The 18,679-nt window shown below is 37.9% G+C and overlaps 1 protein-coding gene across 17 annotated transcripts in view; it reads right to left on the bottom strand.

Annotated features, from left to right (window-relative positions):
* Positions 1 to 18,679, bottom strand: part of LOC131473967 (calcium-activated potassium channel subunit alpha-1a-like) — a 168,300-nt gene that overhangs the window by 66,526 nt on the left and 83,095 nt on the right. For 12 of the 17 annotated variants that reach the window (XM_058651629.1, XM_058651624.1, XM_058651631.1 and 9 more), the window contains exons 6-9: positions 11,272 to 11,347; positions 10,650 to 10,725; positions 10,141 to 10,311; positions 6,522 to 6,613 (exon numbers count right to left, since the gene is read on the bottom strand). In XM_058651629.1, the coding sequence (XP_058507612.1) occupies positions 6,522 to 6,613; positions 10,141 to 10,311; positions 10,650 to 10,725; positions 11,272 to 11,347 (415 nt within the window). Of the gene's footprint in view, positions 1 to 6,321; positions 6,414 to 6,521; positions 6,614 to 10,140; positions 10,312 to 10,649; positions 10,726 to 11,271; positions 11,348 to 18,679 lie in introns of all 17 variants that reach the window. The other 5 variants (XM_058651625.1, XM_058651632.1, XM_058651627.1 and 2 more) reach the window with 1 other exon arrangement.

Below are 18,679 nucleotides of genomic sequence, written 5' to 3'. Positions count from 1 at the left end.
TCATCGAAGAAAACCTTTTTTTTTGCGGATAAAAATCCACCATTTTACGAAACTTTTGCGAATTATCCAAAACTTGTTCTCACGTGTACTGGCCCTTTAACTAGCCGTTTAAAATTCCACAGCGTTCCAAATGTCTAGCAGACATTTGGAACCCTCTTCACATCTTTGTCACATTACAATGTTAGTGAACATCTCACTTTACAGCATGTTTCCTGTTTTTAGTAAAGAAATAACATCATAATTTAAGTTTATTGGGCTGTATTGGCTTTAATCTTTTATTTTTCCAATATCCAATCAATTGATTTTGGCCTAATACCAATACTGATAGTATTATATCAGCTCATTCCTATGTGTGCGTATAGTTGAGTTCACACACAGAAACAAATGTAGTGCAACAGAGGGGATTTATTATTCTTGTTGGGGTTTTTTTTCCCAGTGATCCGACGAATAATTTGATTTTAAGACAGAAAATGTTCCCGTGAAATTATGTTTCACGTAATAGACGTCATTAAATTTGAACTTCCTCTACCGTAAATCCTGTCCGCAAAGAGGGACAGCTAATTTAATCCTGGAATAATTGTCTGGCTGAAAAAAGAAAAAAAGAGGGTTTAGGAAAAGGATAACACAGATGAGTCTTCGCAGTTTGACCGCCGACCAAAATAATCAGGCTGGCATGTGCAACTCAGGTTTGGTCACGCTGGCTGAACGGTGGGTATTAAGTGTTATTTACACTGCGCATATGAGTATTTAGGGAAAATAGGCAGTAACCGTGGCAACAAATGAATGTCAGAGAGACGGTATTTAACATATCTGGCTCAGGGTTGAGGTTCAAACACACAAAATTAAAAAAAAACAGTCAGGTTTCTGGTCAGGATTTTCAAACTGTGAGTTCACGTAGAACGTGAAGTGAAATTTCACAAAACGAAAGCAGAGTTTGAGGCTTGCAAAAAAGCCTAACAATACATTTTAGAAAAAAGAAGAAAAACCCCAATATATAGAGCAACTCAAGGTCTTTAGATAGGTTTTTGTTTTTCTCAACACAAGAAAACCAAACTTGACACCAACGAGAAATAAACAAGTGAGAGACAAAATCACATTCAATGCAAAAGGGAATTTACACAGCATGCATTTACATGTACACAGCATGCAGTCATGATGAACAAACCAAGGGCTCAAACATCAGCAACAGTTTAATACTGCTCTAATCCTTACGTCAGTGATGTCACTTCCTGTACGAATCATCGTCTAAGTCGTGCGTTCCCAACATTTGGAATGCTGCTAAAAAAACACCTTAAATAACTTCAAAATCTAACGTCTCCTTACATATTTCAGCAAGGAAGAATTTCAATATTTAATGTGTTCTAAAAATAAAATTATGAGTCGCATTAGCGAGGTGAAGCAAGGTGGCTATGCTCTGCTAATATGTGCTTTAAATTAACATGAAATTACTCATAATAATCCACATAAATGCAGCTATTTATAAAGGAACTTTTAACAATAGATCAAAAACTTTATGATTAAGTGAAACTTAATTATACTTTGGTAAAAAAGTTTTCTTACATGAAGGTAAAGCCAAGATTACAAGCTAAACAAAGCTAAGCTTACACAAAGTATAACTCGGAAGTCGAAAGTCGGAAATGGGAAAGACGTCATTCACGAGTTACGCGTGTTCCATTTCCCACAAAACATCACTAGTCAATGGTGGTTAATGTTCGTGTTACAGCTAGGTTTGCTAACTAACAAGCTAATCTAGTCCATTTAGTGATTTTTTTAATTTATTTTTACATAAAAACAACATAGCTACATGTCCATGAACGCTAGTACAGTAATGATGTATTCACATCGGACACAGTTTGTCACGTCGCTTTGTTCACTATTTCTAAACTGCTAGCCTTATTTAGCAAGCACATGTTGGTGCCTGCTTGTGTGATACAGTTTGAGGTGACACTGCTCACTTTCCAAGGTGTATGTCAGAGTTCAGCCAGGGTTGAAGCCGGTGTCTGTGCCAGCCGCTCAATCCGTTGAAGTCGGAGCTAATGGAAACCATAAATGTATAATGGAAACCACCACAGAGCCCCCCGAGAGCAGCGGGCGCCAACAGAGTGCAACAGTTGTCATTATTACGTCCACGTACTCGGGCCGAAAGCTGTCACTGCGCTCACGCTTGTACGCTACACTGCACAGGGTACTGTAAGCAACGCTAGCATCAAACAGAGCGTCAGTATGGATCCAATGAGACCCTCTCACTTCCAAATACCCTGCAAGGCCTGTTTCACATGACAGAAGCCGGGCAGAGACACAACGAAAAAGGGTCACGTTAGAGACACTTCACAAAAAAAGCACCGTGACCTCACTGTTTATGAGCTCTGTGATCAGTTGGACACGTGTAATCTCCTAATCTCATTTCCATGATTTGTGTGTGATGACAGCTGCTAAACAATAACGCACTCAATCCCAGCGTTCGGACCAAAACCCACACGACAAACCTGTTTACGCTACGCTTCGGGTCCAATTCACGTGAACGCCAAACACATACATTTATCGACGTGATTATTCACGGCGTCTCTACTCCCGTGTGTTTCACACTGCACTTTGAAGTCTGAAGTCTGATTTAGCTAGCTAGCTTTTGGCAAATGTCCTATTCCTATATTTTTGTGTCCGATTCCAATATCACAAACATGAATATCTACTGACACCGATATCAATCCCATAAAGTAACTCTAAACCTTTCAAACTAACAAATATTCTTCTCCTATAAAGAAGGAGAAGAATATTTTATATTATAATATTATATTATATTATTTACATTTTACAGTGTGTAAAAAGTGTGCAAAGTGAAATATGTGATTTTATGATACATTTTTATCTGTCTGATATCTGATCCAGTGATTTTAATGACTGAGTATTGTATCGGCTAATCCCTACTTCCTCTCCGTTGTTGAGTTAGCAACAACGTTGGCATTCCCCTGCCTTCCAACTGTGTTTCATTGAGTAAAAATGTGTTAACTTACAAAAATGTTGTATTTTATGTCACTCAGAACGTTCCTCTCGTCACGCACATGTTGAATTTTCTTATGTAAATCGCTATGTAACAAACTTAGTGTGCGTTTTGCTCTCTTCATTGGTTGAACAGACGCAGCGAGCGCTAACATATTCATTTCAGTAAAAGTCAATTTATTATCATTCCTTAATTATATTTAACAACTTTATCAAATCCATCCATTATGAAAATGGAGAAAGAGTAGTACAGATAAACACAAATATACACGCAGACAGAAAGAAGTCCTGATCAGAATGATATAATGTACGGCTGTAAATAACAATTAAATTCAATTAATTCATTTAAGCTGTCTATTATTTTCTGGATTGATTGAGCGGTTGCTTGGTCCATGAATTGTGAGTAAATGTTTAAACGTGTTGATTGTGTTTCCCAAACCTCTAAAGGTTGATTTCAAATGTCTTGTTTAGTCCACAGACCAAAATGATTCAGTTTTGATGATTTCATTGACATATGGAGCAAAGAAACCAGAAAACATTCACATTAAAGAAGCTGAAAAATCACAGAAACTGATAAAAAAAAAAAACATTTAAAGAGATTAATCGATGAATTTAGTCGATTAATATTCGATTAATAGCTGCAGCCCTGATATGTCGTGTAAGTAAAAGAGTCTAAAGAGATGAGTTGAAATTGAAAACTTTGCACAACTCACTTTTTATCATGCAACAATTATCAAAAGTGTCGAGGAAAGGAGCTTAAATCAGGCTTAAAGGGAAAAAAATAAAGGGTTTCTCTCAACAACCGTCTAAGTCTGGGCTGAGTTCACTGCAGCCAAACATAACATTTCATCCATCTTATCCCAATGACAGGCAAACATTATCGAACAAAGGCTTCTTTTCCCACTAATGTCTCCATCTTTTATTGACTCCCTGGAATACACCCCGCTGAAAGCTCTGGGAGACGGCTTTGGAAAAGAGAAACAGAGTAAGACAGAGACAGAAGAGGAGCAGATGCCAAGGAAAGAAAGAAAGCGAAGAAGAAAAGAGTCTACCCTCCCTGTTCTGGACACCAAAACCACAATTGGATTCAAATAAACCTGTGTGCTGAATGTCAGTAAGGTTTGAGCCGCAGGGGGAAGAGAACAGCGCTGCACAATAAGCACTGTGGTAATCTTGTGCAAACAGAGTGTCACACTCACTTCACAGCGCACTGGAACCTCAGCAACAGGAGGTATAATGACACACAGAAGACATGAAATAACAGGATACTCTGGAGGCAAAAGTCCACCAGCAGCACCAGCAGCACCAGCAGCACCAGCAGCAGCATCATCACCACACGAGCACAAAAACACAGGCAAAAACACCAAGAATCAAGCAGACAAAGCAAGCCAAAGAGCAATCGAGAAGCCTCCAAATGGACGATGAGGCATCCAGCATTCAGGGTGTGGGAGCTGACTGAAGATCAGGGCCAGAGTCATGTCAAGCATTGATGGTGCGATGACGTGTGCAGCGACAGATGACAGGATGAGGATGGGTTTTTTGTTTTTTTTCAAATACAAAGCAGATCATTGAGAACATGCCAGAGTGATGCAGCTATGGTGGACTCACACGTACATATATAGACCGAAAAGCTGCTCGGAGCAGCGTCAGGGCATTGTCCAACTGCATTGTGGGACCAGAGGCATTAGCTCTAAAGGAATCACGTTTAAGTGTTTAGCTCAAACATTTCTTTAATTGGTTAATTAACGTCTCGACTCCACTCGGTTTTTTTTGCTTTTACTACAGTGATAGTGCCTGGTACCTGGTGTTTTTTTTTAGCACCTGCTCTGACGAGGTTCCAAGCGAGCTGATCTGATACTAAAATGTGACGTCAACAGAGAGACGGCCACTGATTGGCCAGAGAGTGAAAAATCTCCCCTTTAACAGGAAGAAATCTCTGGAAGAACAAGACTCACAGATGTGCCTAGGCCGGTCGGGATGAAAGGAAACATGTCGTCACTGGAAGAGTCATGAACGAACAACGCCGAAATGTATATCAGTTAAAAAGACAAAATCACTGAAAACTGTTAATCTCCAACAATTAGCAAAGGAAATGCAGAGGAGTCTGTGTATTTAGCGACAGCTTTGCCGAAAGCCGGCAATCGTGAGCCCGATCACAACCATATTCAGTTGTATTTCAGTTTAGTGTCGGTGAACAAATCTTTTTAATCGACCGATTCTAATGATTCAGTTCTACGCAAAAAAACTGCGTTACAAACTTCACAGTTTGTGTCGCGTATAAAACCGCGTCACGGCAGTTTCATGCAGCCATGTTATGATGACTCCGCCCACATTGAGTAGGAACTATGAAGTCATGAAAAACAATACCATATGTGTAGAGTCGAGCCATGCCAAGCTATAACTGTATAGTGGAAAAGCGCCATTAGTTGTGGGGTGCCACAAGGAAGCTGTTTGGGCCCACTTTTGTTTACACTAATTTATGCTACAATTGCGATTTATATAAACATTTCCACAATAATATAAGCATCAAAAAAATAAATATGGTTTTAAATAAATAGGTTTAAATGGAGTATAAAGCAGTAGACAATGAGTGAATTAATGAATAAATGAACCCTCAGAGAGTTCTTGAACAAGGTTGTTCTACCCATTGTTTTTTGTCGAACAAAGCCAACCCAATGATGTTGGACATGGCAGACAAACACATCGCCATCGCTTTAGCAGCTCTTGCTACATGGTTAGCCGTAACGTGTGAGTCCACCGTTTGACTAAAGTCCAAATTCTACTAAACATGCAAAACAAATTCAAGCAGAAACAAAACAACAAAGGAAGTGTTGTCCTGCAGTGATGATTAAGATTGATGATGCTTAAAAAAAGAGCAGATGTTTAAATGTATTTTCTTGTGGGGGGAAAAAGAAAAATTCCTAAAAGCGGACAGTAGGGGTTTCATGACTTTTTCTTTCTTTGAATTTTGCCTGTATAAATAAGACATAATTATTACACAGGTTAGCGTTCAGCGTGGAAGTCATGAAAACTCTATTTTCCAAATACAGGATGTTTCAGAAGAGGAAAACGACAGAAAATGGTCGGCACACAGATGATGTCAGGAAATCTCTGAGTTATAGACAAGATAGAGAAAAGACAGAGAAGACAAAAGAGAGGGGAATGGACATGTGTGTTCGAATGGCCAAGGTCTCCAGTCACGCAGTGTGACTTGATGTCATCGTGTAACGTTACTGTTCTAAGAAATCTCCCCCCACTACCTATAAAACTTCAGAGGTTTGCACTCGAGTCACACAACCACACCTTGTCTGCATTTCAACTTACTTTCTGCCTCGTGTCGAGTTATAACTCCCTCCGTATTTCTTCCGATTAAGGATGAGAGCAGCAATTTCTGGCACGTAGCGAGCAAACATGGCCTACATGCATGGAACAGAAAAACAAAACAAAAAAGAAAAAGAAAAAAGGCATGCAGAGAGGGTTCCACTGCACACAGAAAACACAGCAGAACCATCTGGAATACTTACTTTCTCCCATTAACCGCACTATAGGAACCACCATATTTCTTGCGGTTTCCTATTAACTCTATGATTTCAGGGACGTAGCTGGCAAACATGGCCTAAGGAGAAGATAGAAGACAGAAGAAGAGACTAAAAAAGAGACTAGAGCGCCACAGAGTGGTGTGTGGGGGAAACTGGTGTGTGAATTCACTCTTCTGAAGGGGGGGGAATTATTAATAACGTCTCTCATTGTCTTCAGAGACAAACTAAACTTCACACAAATGAGAGAGAGCGCTTTCTAAACCAAAAATAAATAGCCCCATTTCTTTTTTAAATGTTAAGGTTTAGTCGGAATTTTGTCACAGCTGATGATTATTCAGTCTGCGATTGAAGAAAAACCTATGTGCCATGTTTCGTCCAACAAACACAGATGAAGCGGCAGGTTGATGCGAGTAGCCCCACCTGGTGGTCCACAGCTGCAAAACACATTAAGACTCATTTTTGTTTGGGCTGGAAAATGAGCTGGATGCATTTTGCAAAGTTTCACAGCCGACGGGGAAGTACAATTATTGGTGGGGTGCCACAAGGAATCTGTTTAGGACCACGTTTGTTTAGAATTAATTATACTACCACTATGATTTATGGGAATATTTTTACAGTATTTGAATCACGTCAGAAAACAGGTCAGAATAATGGGTTACTGTAAATAAATTGGTTGGAGTCTCCAACTTATTAAAAGTATTTCGGCAGAAAATTAAAATTGCAAGCAAGCAAATCTTTGAGGTGAGTATCGCAACGTCTGATTATGTTTTGTTTTTTTCATCTTTGCTTGATATTAAAACTGAATGTTACTGTTCCTGTTTATTATAATTATTTAATAAACTGATTTTTCCGTGGACTTTTTTACGGAGGTATCATCACACTGTGCAACTTACTTATGTTTATATATGTAGTGTTTGGTTCAAAATCACACTTATTTTAAACTTAAGCAATCAGAAACATGGTTATTCGGGATGACCGCTGATGGCATTGCTGTTATCAAATAATGTGGGGAATGAATTAACGTTTATTTCTCTCGACTAATCTACTAATTGTTCATTTAACAGAAAGGTCACAAGGTCATTTTGTCCATTTATCGTCTATTTGCTAATCACAGTGGACAGTTAATTATTGAGCAGTGGTGCCACAAAATTCAAGTTTATCAACATCAGGAAGTAGAATAAGTTAAGATTGTATCTGTTATAATGTAAAACATGTCTTTTATTTGAAAGAAGGAGCTCCTCTCCAAACTGTGGCTAAAGTGGATGTAAATAAACACAGAAAAAGATCTAAAATAAATTAAGTTTAAGGTCGACGACGATCACTGACAGCACTCATTGAGGTTTACATCTCCACTGAGAGGCAGAGCCGTGCCCTGCCCCTTGTAAATACACACTTAAGTCATGCTTTGCAAAGTTTCCCTTTATATTACCGAGGATAATGTGAAATGACGTGGATTTGAAAGGATTCCTGGCTCGGGACAAACATCCCCAGCCTGGAATCATTAAGTAGCCTGCACTGCCGTTGATAGGAAGCAGCCCCGGAGTACGAGCCCTAAAGACTTCCAGAGAGACGCACACACACGGCCTATCGCCATGACGACAACACGGTACACGTCCACACAGCTGCATGTCATCAGCGTATATAGTGCTGATGTGGAATAGAGGAAATTGTGGACACGTCATTGCGCGCCGCGCGCCGCTGTTACATCTCCATCGCTGTGTGATTGAGCACAGACTTTTTCTCACTGCTCGACTTTTGTGTCATTTCTGTAGAAATAATAGAAAATAACGTGTTCATCTGAGAGTTGAATTGAAAAATGTTACTGGTAACTTTGGCGGAGTCTGCGCTTCAGAAGTAAACGCCTTTGCACATCAACGGCGAATCAACAATTTGGGAGCTGAATTTTAAAGCGTCTTCGTTATTTACATTGATTAAAGTGGGATTAGGTAAATAAATGATCCAAAAGAGGTAAAATCAGCATGTGTCCATCTATGCTAGCTATTTTACTGATATTTTTCTTATAAAAAGTCTTTAAAAATAGAGAGAAAATAGTATAACTTGTCATTCCTTACTATATAAATTGTGGTTTTATTTTAGTATATTTATACAGTATGACATACTGACATGCTCATTGAAATATCGGATTTTAACGGACATTCACACCATTATCTCATCATGTGACAGACATTTTCCAGCTAGAATTTTGTCACTTTGTAAACGACTCACTCTCCTGCACCAAACTCCATAGAGAAAACCAGCAATTTTAGCTCACAGGGACACAGGGATTTGCTGGCCCACTGCGCCCTCTTTTGGTAAGTTTGGGTCACTTCGGTAAATCAGACCTTAGTATTTTAAACCCCGAAGTCTTAAAATAAGACATTTAAACACAAATGGATCAACAACTCCTGTGTGCTGTGGTGTAAAATTGTTAGTTTTTTCAATGGGATTTGGTGTGGAGAGTTAAATATTGATGTAGAATTTTTGGAAATCAGGGTAATTAGCCATTTTAAATGTACCTGATAATGTTTTATTGTGATTTGGCGCTAAACAAATAAAAGTGATTTGATTATTGAGTATTGATTTTTTTACCTGGTTAAATAAAGTATACTAGTAGTAGTATTAGTCGTATAAAACGCAGATACAATAACTTTTTGTGTTTAAGTGGCACCTCGACGAGTGAGAGGCTGCTGTCGCTATGGTAACCGTCAGGGTGGCCTAAGCTTCATCTCCCTGCCCCTGTGTTTGTTGGAATTGTGGGAAAAGACACAGGAGGACAGGGTTTGGGGTGGAAGGAAGGAAGGACTGTCCTGTAACCAAAACTGTCACAACATTATCACACAGGAAGCTTATTATTATTATGACAAAAAGGGGGCGGGGACATGGGAGCATATAGTAATTTATCTACAGTAATACAGTTGACTAAACAGAGACGGGGATACGACAAAGCAATGATACACATTTCTAACATTTCATATCTTCAGATGGTAAATTATCATACAAAATATATATAAAAAGTGATTTTTAAAGTGTAGTTGTATGAGATATTGACATAATAGTCAGTAGTGACTGAGAAACAGCCTCTTCTCAAGCTGGAAACTGAAGTTTGTGTCACTATTTTAAGTGTTCACACTCCCACACCAAAGCCCACAGAGAAAATCATCGATTTCAGTTCATGGGGACACAGAAGCTGCTGGTCCACTGCCGCCTCATTTGCTAAGTTTGTGTCACTTTGGTTATTTAAAGCTAAGTGCTTATAAATAACATATTTAAACTCTCTGTTAAAGGCAGGAGTGGATCAGCAACTCCTGTGTGCTATCATGTTAAAATTGCTTCTTTTTTTCAATGGGATTTGGTGTGGGAGAGTGAGTGGTTTACAAAGTGACCAAAAAACTTCACAGATTGTATCTGGCATGTATTTAATTAAGTAAGAATTTATACAACCACACTTACAAACCATAAAAAAACTAGATCTTTAATTATTCATTCATTTCAAATATCTTTGATCAGTCATTGTGGGTTCATAGATGGGAACAGGCAGGATTAATGAAGGGACACGAGGGGGGGGGGGGTTCAGGGAGGAAAATAAGCCAGATTTTTTTTTTACCAAACCGCCGAGGATGAAGAAGACCATGAAGAGTCGACCCAGGGTGGTTTTTGCATAGACGTCCCCGTATCCCACTGTGGACATGGTCACCATCAGTAAGTACACACACTCCCAGTAGGAAAGGGACTGGGAATTTTGGAAGTTTTCCCAAGGATCCCCTGAGTTTTCCACCTGGAAATTATAGAAGAAGGAGAATTAGATTTGACTGAAACCAGCGATGTGTACACAGAGTTTGATTAAATCCAGTTCCATGTGTTTAGCTTCATATAACCAGCTTAGACTACCATCTAGTGGCTAAACCGGGTTAGTGCGACATGACAGAAGAGAGAGGCAGTGAATCTGAGGACATGACATTTTATCTGATATTCAGAGTTTTATTTTCCCCTAAAGGAGGTTTTTTGGTACAAAAAAAACTATAAAAACAAGTCAAGAAAATGGACAGTTAAAATCAGGAATTGTACAAATATAATATTATATATATTATACAGTATATCTGTGTGTGTACTCACCAAATGTATGAATCCAGCAGCTGTGAGCCATGTGCTGATGAAGATGGAACACAGGTTTACCAGCTTTATGGAATTGCTAGAAAAAGAAGAAAACAAAAACAATTGTGTTTAAGACGTTTTGAGCACAATAATCCTCAGATAAAATGACAAAAAACAGTATTAAAATGATACAAATGGGTATAAAATCTTCAATGTAATTAAAATGACATGTCTGATTAATGCAGTGTTTTGTTTGCATACAGTTTAACTATGTTTCTATACAAGAACCCACTTCTAAAACATCTGAATCATAATGTAACGACTAATCGACAGCTTTATCTGCGAAACCTGATGCCAAAATATGAATAATTTTTATTTTAATTTTATGCATGTTATTTAAAACAAAAACACATACATGTTAGGAAAAAAAAAATGTACAGGTCTCGACCCAGTGTTTGGGAAGCACTGTGTTTTGGACTCCATCAGGTCGGCTTTTTCCAACACATACACATACATTTATTAACAAATAATAATAATTAAGTTCTATTATGTGATAAAGTAATAATTCTGAGCTCTTACGCCATCTGGTGGTTGTTAACAGTGAGTGAGGATGTGAGTGAAGGTGAAAGTGTGTTTTTCTCACCTTGTTTTCAAGATATTCAGAAACTGCAAGATTTCCGAGAACTGTATCAATCTGAGCGCTCTCAAGAACCTGAGACCTGGAGGACGAGGACACAGAGACACAAAGACAGAGAGACATTATACAGTTATGTCATGTAACACAGGGTTTCCATAGCTTAACTGACATCAAGGACTTTCTTTGGAATCTTCATTTCCCAGACATCACGTCGTCATTTTAACTTTACTCGCTCATTGTTCTGAAACGGAATCTCATGTCACCGACAGAGAGAACAGACAACAGTGTCCACAACACTGTTACTAAGTGTGAGTCCACGTTTGTCCTGCGTACATCGAGCAACGCAGGGCATGAAACAGCAGGTGGCGCGTAACAAACAAGGGAGACATTTACCTAAATATCAATGTCACTTCTTTCTTGCACACAATTCAAGCACTTTCAATGACCCCATGTCTATTCAGGGTGATTTTCACAAACTTTCAAGGGCCTTTGAATTTTTTTTCAATTTCACAAAATTCAAGCACTTTCAAGGATCCATGTCTATTCAGGGTGATTTTCACAAACTTTCAAGGGCCTTGAATTTTATTTTCAATTTCACAAAATTCAAGCACTTTCAAGGACACATGTCTATTCAGGGCGATTTTCACAAACTTTCAAGGGCCTTCAATTTTTTCAATTTAACAAAATTCAAGCACTTCCAAGGACACATGTCTATTCAGGGTGATTTTCACAAACTTTCAAGGGCCTTGAATTTTTTTTCATTTCACAAAATTCAAGCACTTTCAAGGACCCATGTCTATTCAGGGTGATTTTCACAAACTTTCAAGGGCCTTGAATTTTATTTTCAATTTCACAAAATTCAAGCACTTTCAAGGACCCATGTCTATTCAGTGCGATTTTCACAAACTTTCAAGGGCCTTGAATTTTTTTTCAAATTCACAAAATTCAAGCACTTTCAAGGACCCATGTCTATTCAGGGTGATTTTCACAAACTTTCAAGGGCCTTGATTTTTTTTCAATTTCACAAAATTCAAGCCCTTTCAAGGACACAAGTCTATTCAGGGCGATTTTCACAAACTTTCAAGGGCCTTCAATTTTTTCAATTTCACAAAATTCAAGCACTTTCAAGGACACATGTCTATTCAGGGCGATTTTCACAAACTTTCAAGGACCTTCAATTTTTTCAATACTACAAAATTCAAGCACTTTCAAGGACACATGTCTATTCAGGGTGATTTTCACAAACTTTCAAGGGCCTTGAATTTTTTTTTCATTTCACAAAATGCAAGCACTTTCAAGGACACATGTCTATTCAGGGAAGTTTTCACAAACTTTCAAGGGCCTTGAATTTTTTTCAATTTCACAAAATTCAAGCACTTTCAAGGACCCATGTCTATTCAGGGTGATTTTCACAAACTTTCAAGGGCCTTGAATTTTTTTCAATTTCACAAAATTCAAGCACTTTCAAGGACACATGTCTATTCAGGGTGATTTTCACAAACTTTCAAGGGCCTTGAATTTTTTTTTCAATTTCACAAAATTCAAGCACTTTCAAGGACACATGTCTATTCAGGGAAGTTTTCACAAACTTTCAAGGGCCTTGAATTTTTTTCAAATTCACAAAATTCAAGCACTTTCAAGGACCCATGTCTACTCATGGTTTAGTTAGAAGAAGAGGTTCTTAATCTCAGTGGGATTTATTTCCTGCTTAAATAATGCTCTTAAATGATGGTTGGACTGTGAGACTGTAAGAGACAGATGTTGTCATACGTCAGTGTCGACTGATTAGCCCATGAAAATTCTGCATAAAATTACTTTTTTATTTATTTTTTGTTCTTGCTTAATACAAGAGCAAACTAATAAAATTAATTCTTATGTGAGTCTGAGAGAACAATAATAGGTTTTCTTGCTTCCAGCCTCTGACTGTCAGGTAGCGTTACAACAACCACTGATACTAAACTAACAATAAATTCATTTTCATTCATGTAATGAGAGCAGGAGCTTAACACAGAGATACACAGAGATCATGCAAATGTGAAACAACTATGACCCACATATTTAAATCCACAGTCTTCAGACTTCAGAGCACAAAGCACACATGATGCAACAGTTTGAAGAGAAGAAGAAGAAGAAGAAGAAGAAGAAGAAGAAGAAGAAGAAGAAGAAGAGCATGACTCCACACGACAGAGTTCTGTGTGTGTGTGTGTGTGACCTACTTTAATCCGAGAGCCGCTCTCTGACAGATCAGAGAACAATGTGACACCTGCCTCATTGTCTTATATAACACGACTGATCCTGACGGAACACAAACAGTGTGTTTGTTTAATGAAAAGTGATGTAAATCCTCTGAGAGGAGCTTTAGTGAGGAGCAAACCTGTTTCAACGACATTAATCCTTCATCCATCGCCATTTTCTGAACAAAATAACGTTATTAAAAGCCTGTTTTTGTCTTAGTCACCACTTTATCTCACTGTAAGTCCGTTTTTGTGACTGGAAACCGAAGTTTGTGGTGTTCTATCATCCTCATGCTCTCCCACACAGAGAAAATCAGTGATTTTACATCCCAGCACACAGGAGTTGTTGATCCACTGCTGCCTCCATGAGTAAGTTCAGATGTGTTATTTTGTCACTTCTGTGTTTGAAAACTTTTGTCAGGGTTTAACAAACAGCAAACGTAAAACATGACACAGCATTAGACCATTAGCTCCTGTCTTCCCACTCCCTAAAAATTATGATTTTTCCGATGGAGTTTGGTGTGGGAGGAAAAAGTCTTGCTAAATTGTGGCTAAAGCTGCATTTTTCTAGTTTGAACCCAACATCTGCCGTGTGTCCTTTTCTTTTAAAAATGGCAAATTATTAAATTAAGCAAAATAACAATATAAATCATAACAAGAGCAAATTTGTGCATCGTGTAACTCATTTACGGCCATATCTGTAACACCTAATATCATTTTAAATTGGTAAACGAATCATTTCTAAGTGAAATGTTTAAAAAAATGTATTACAAGTTAATTTTATGCATGTGATTTAAAGCATATTTACATAAATCTTTACTAAAAGGTTGGGGAAAATTCTGTAAATTTGTTTGGGGGCCAAAAAAACTCACCCGACCCAGTGTTTGGGAACCGCTGGTGAAGGAGAGTGAATTTGAAGGTTGTGTACTTGGTGTTTTTATGTTTATAAAACATCATAGACTTAAGTTAATATAGATTTTATTTGACAGGCGTTCTGTTTGAAGTGCATTGGTTCAAATTTTACCGAAATGAGATGAGTCCGTTCTACAGAGGCGGCCATTTTGGACCACCATGTTTGTTACTTCAGCCTAAAATGGACAAACTAAACAATCTTTTGAGATTTGATGCAAACTGAAGGCTTCACGGGTTCAACCGCACATTTAGAAGGACAAATTTATTCAATTAAGACATAAAACTTCACCAATAATTGTCCCTGATTGACAGCCATGTTGGCAGGAAACTCAAACCAGCGAGACACACTTCCAAAAACCCTGAACTATCACTCTAAAGATCTCAATCAACTGGTTTTTCCTTTCTTACCCCAGTTGGAGAGGATCTGTAAACATAACCAGACTGAGTGTTTAAACCCCGCCTCCTCCTGTCTGCGGTGGACCTGTCTCACTCTGTAACCGTTCTGAAAAAGGTCTCCACAGGACTTCTTCCTCCTCCACGTCTCCTGCAGGTTCTCCAGACAAATGTCGCTCTGCGTGTGCCGGTAAACCAGGAGCTTGGGAGGAATCATGGCTTCAGAGTAAAGCTTAAAAAAATCTGCCAGGTCAAAATTACGTCCAGAAAAATGTGATTCATTCAAATTTAAAGCAACAAAAGAAGAAAATTTGTCTGAATATGAAACCAAAACTAAAAAGTCAGTGTTTACTCAGAGTCAGACGAGCGTCTCATCAGCGTCACCGGTGATTTTGGTCTCTGTGAGAAACATTTCAGCTCTTATAAAGATGACAGTGCGTTTAATCCCAGCACAACCCAAACAGATTTACCTTTGTCATGCCCCTGTATCACATCACACAAGTTAAAAATATATATAAATAATCAGAAATAAAAGGTTTAACTCTGCCAAAAGGATTAGAAAATACAGAAACAATAATCCAGATTGAAAAATGAGTGTCCTGTTTCCACAGGGAAATTTCACTCAGCTTTGTCTGACATGGAAAATAAAATCTGTCAGATTAATAATCCATTCTTCATCCAACACAGAAGCCAACACGACTGAGCTGTGAAGACTTGTAATATATATATATATATATATATATATATATATATATATATATATATATATATATACATATATATATATATGTATATATATATATACACATATATATATATATATATTATTTAATTTTTCCAGTGCAAAAGAAAGTGAAAGCAGCAAATATACAGTATATATACTCTAAATGACACTTTTAATGCTTCATTTGTATTTTAGTTGCATAGTTTTTAATGTAATGTTTAAACTCTAACGTCTCTGTAAACTTGTGTATGAATGATGTTATAAGTGAACTGGCTTTGTCTTAAAAAGGACTGAAGAAAGATTATTTTTCTTTGATTTAAAAACATAAAGATGAAATGAGAAGCTGTTTGTCCTTGTCTGTCTTTTCTAAAGACATTTTCTGGTCAATTTTAGTCAATGCTAGTTAATGTGTCTTAAATACACAAACAATGGATTTAAAAGCAATTTCACAAGCAAAAGTTTAGTTTGGAAGTATTTTACATTCAAATTTACAAAGAAAAGTTTTCAATTTGAAAAGAAAACTGTTTACTTTCACATTAAAGAAAAAAATAACAAAATGAACCTAACCTAACTAACCCTAACCTACCCTTCCAAATGAAAGACAACCCATTCTACCACTGCCTCCCCGTGTGTGTGTGCGTGCGTGTGTGTGTGCGTGTGCGTGTGTGTGTGCGTGCGTGCGTGCGTGTGTGTGTGCGTGTGCGTGTGTGTGTGTGTCACGTGTTCTGCTACATCAGCCTTTTATCAATCAACAGTCTGAGATGATTCATCTGGGGTTTAAACTGACTGTCAACGCAGCCGGGATTAGATTAAACCACACTATGCCCCCCCCCCCCCCACACACACACACAGAATATAAACCCAGTCTCTGTTAAAACTGGGATTAAAAACATGCCTCGTTGCAGACGTGAGCTCCAGCGAAGAGGCTTAAACCTCCTGTAAGTTTATTTTTTGCTCTTCCTCAGAATTAACTTGTTTACTTGTTTACTTCCTGTAGTGTGACCATAATATACAGAACACAGACACAGTGACCCGAGCACATGTCGGCTTCACTCACACGGGATCAACCACAGTCTATATCTACAGAATATTTATTTTATAAATCTACAGCCTGTTACTTCACATTCATTCTAGAATATAGAAGTTCTTTTCATTCAAGAAACATATATCTTTTGGAAAATGTCTGCTTTCCCTTATTCCAAAATAAAAGTAGGTTTGACAGAGAAAAGAACGGCAACTTAAAATAATGTACACGTTTGCTCCAGATTCAATTTTAATTGTGATCATTTGTTATTTTAAAAAAGAATTATTCAACACTGATATATGGCAGTATATTAAAGCACCACTAGAGGGCAGTAGAGAACTATAGACCACACCATGACTGAAGGTTTGTGTGCATCACTAACACTGAGGTTGTTACCATGAAGACTGACTGTTAAACTGCTTGTTTGTTTAAAAAAAAACAAAAGAAAACAGCATTCTTATGATATATTTATTCTAACTATATATATATTGTGTAATTTCTCCCTGTTTCATATTGATTTCTTTGCTGCACTGGCTTGTTTTAAACATTTCTACGCTGTCTTTTTAATCTTTCAAAGCACTTTTGTTCAGAAAAGTGCAAAAAGGGATTATTTTACTGTAATTTTTAAAACACTGGAAGATTTTAAGCATCAGACAAACTCAACACTTCACATTAATGTTCAGATTGTTCATGAAACACAATGCAGTGATATTTCCTGAAATAAACCACATCACACCACTGTGATTCTCTATAGACCCATAAAACATGAAGCCGTCTGTTTTCTGCTCTTCATACATTCATAAAGTCATAACTCAACATTGTTGTGGTGCTTTTTGATGCTTCATGTAGGAAACTACAAACTCTAGTGTATTAAAATACTGAGAAATAACTTCACCTTAACTTAAATCTACAATTACATTATCTCACTGTTACGCAGCTAATTTACAGTAAGAGCATGTTTCCTACTGTATCTTTCCTTTAGAAAGAGATTTTCAACTGTAAACTGAAGTTTGTGTCACTTTATAAACCACTCACTCTCCCACACCAAAGCCCATAGACAAAATCAGTGATTTTAGCTCGTGGAGACACAGCGGCTGCTTTGTCTACTGCTGCCTCAAGTGGTAGGTTTGTATCACTAATGTTCACTAATCAGAAAAAGTGTGACAACAACAACAACAACTCCTGTGCACTGTGACGTACAATCACTGATTTTCTCAATGGGATTTGGTGCAGGAGAGGAAGCTTATTACAAACTTCTTTTTATTACCCCAAACATATTCCTAAAACATACTTACACTTAAACTGACAAAGAGTTGATGAAATGTGTTTTTTATTCATTAAATAAAAATCTGATTTTCCTTGCGTTCCCGCTGGCAGCCATGTTTTGTCTAATGCTAATGGACGCGGCGCAGATTTTTCACGCGGCAAGTTTACAAACAAAGACAACGCACAGACATGGTTTCGCGTCCGCCAGGCCACGTGGTGCGAATTGTGCAAACAACAGCTACTAATACATTTGACTTTGCGTATTTCACGGAAACAAGACTACACTCAAAATGGAGCGCTACGACAGCGCTACGACACAAGTTGCTAAATCTACTAAAAATGCTGGTGTGAACGCAGCATTAAGAGCTTGCTAGCCTGGTTAAAATAAACATTTCCTCCCAGGCTATTTGACCACCAATAGCATCATTAGCGCTAACCATGCGTCAGCACTTACAAACAAAAGACACTTACAGAAATACGTGAACTATCAACAGGCTGCTGAGAGACGTGACTCAGTCGTAGCCACAGTAGCTCGTAGCATCTTTCAGCAGCTAGTAAAATGCTAATCCACTGCTACTGCTGCTGCTGCGGCTGCTGCTGCTGCTGCTGCTACTCTCCTGGGAGCAGCACTCAGTTTCGAGTAGTTAAAGGAGATTAATTCCTTTTTTTTTTCTGAGGCAGAACTCTGCGTGCCCTCTTACATTAGCAGCACATCGCTCTCCTCCTCTTAATCAATGTCTAATTTGCGGCGGCAGAAGGAGCACGACTTGAAATGCACATGGCGTAGACTTCCTCAGGTGAATACACACACATATACATATATATATACATATATATATATATATATATATATATATATGC

The sequence above is a fragment of the Solea solea genome, chromosome 15, assembly GCF_958295425.1.
Source record: "Solea solea chromosome 15, fSolSol10.1, whole genome shotgun sequence".
Classification (NCBI taxonomy): Eukaryota; Metazoa; Chordata; class Actinopteri; order Pleuronectiformes; family Soleidae; genus Solea; species Solea solea.
Note: the sequence above shows the minus strand (reverse complement) of the source record. Positions and strands in the feature narration are given on the sequence as shown.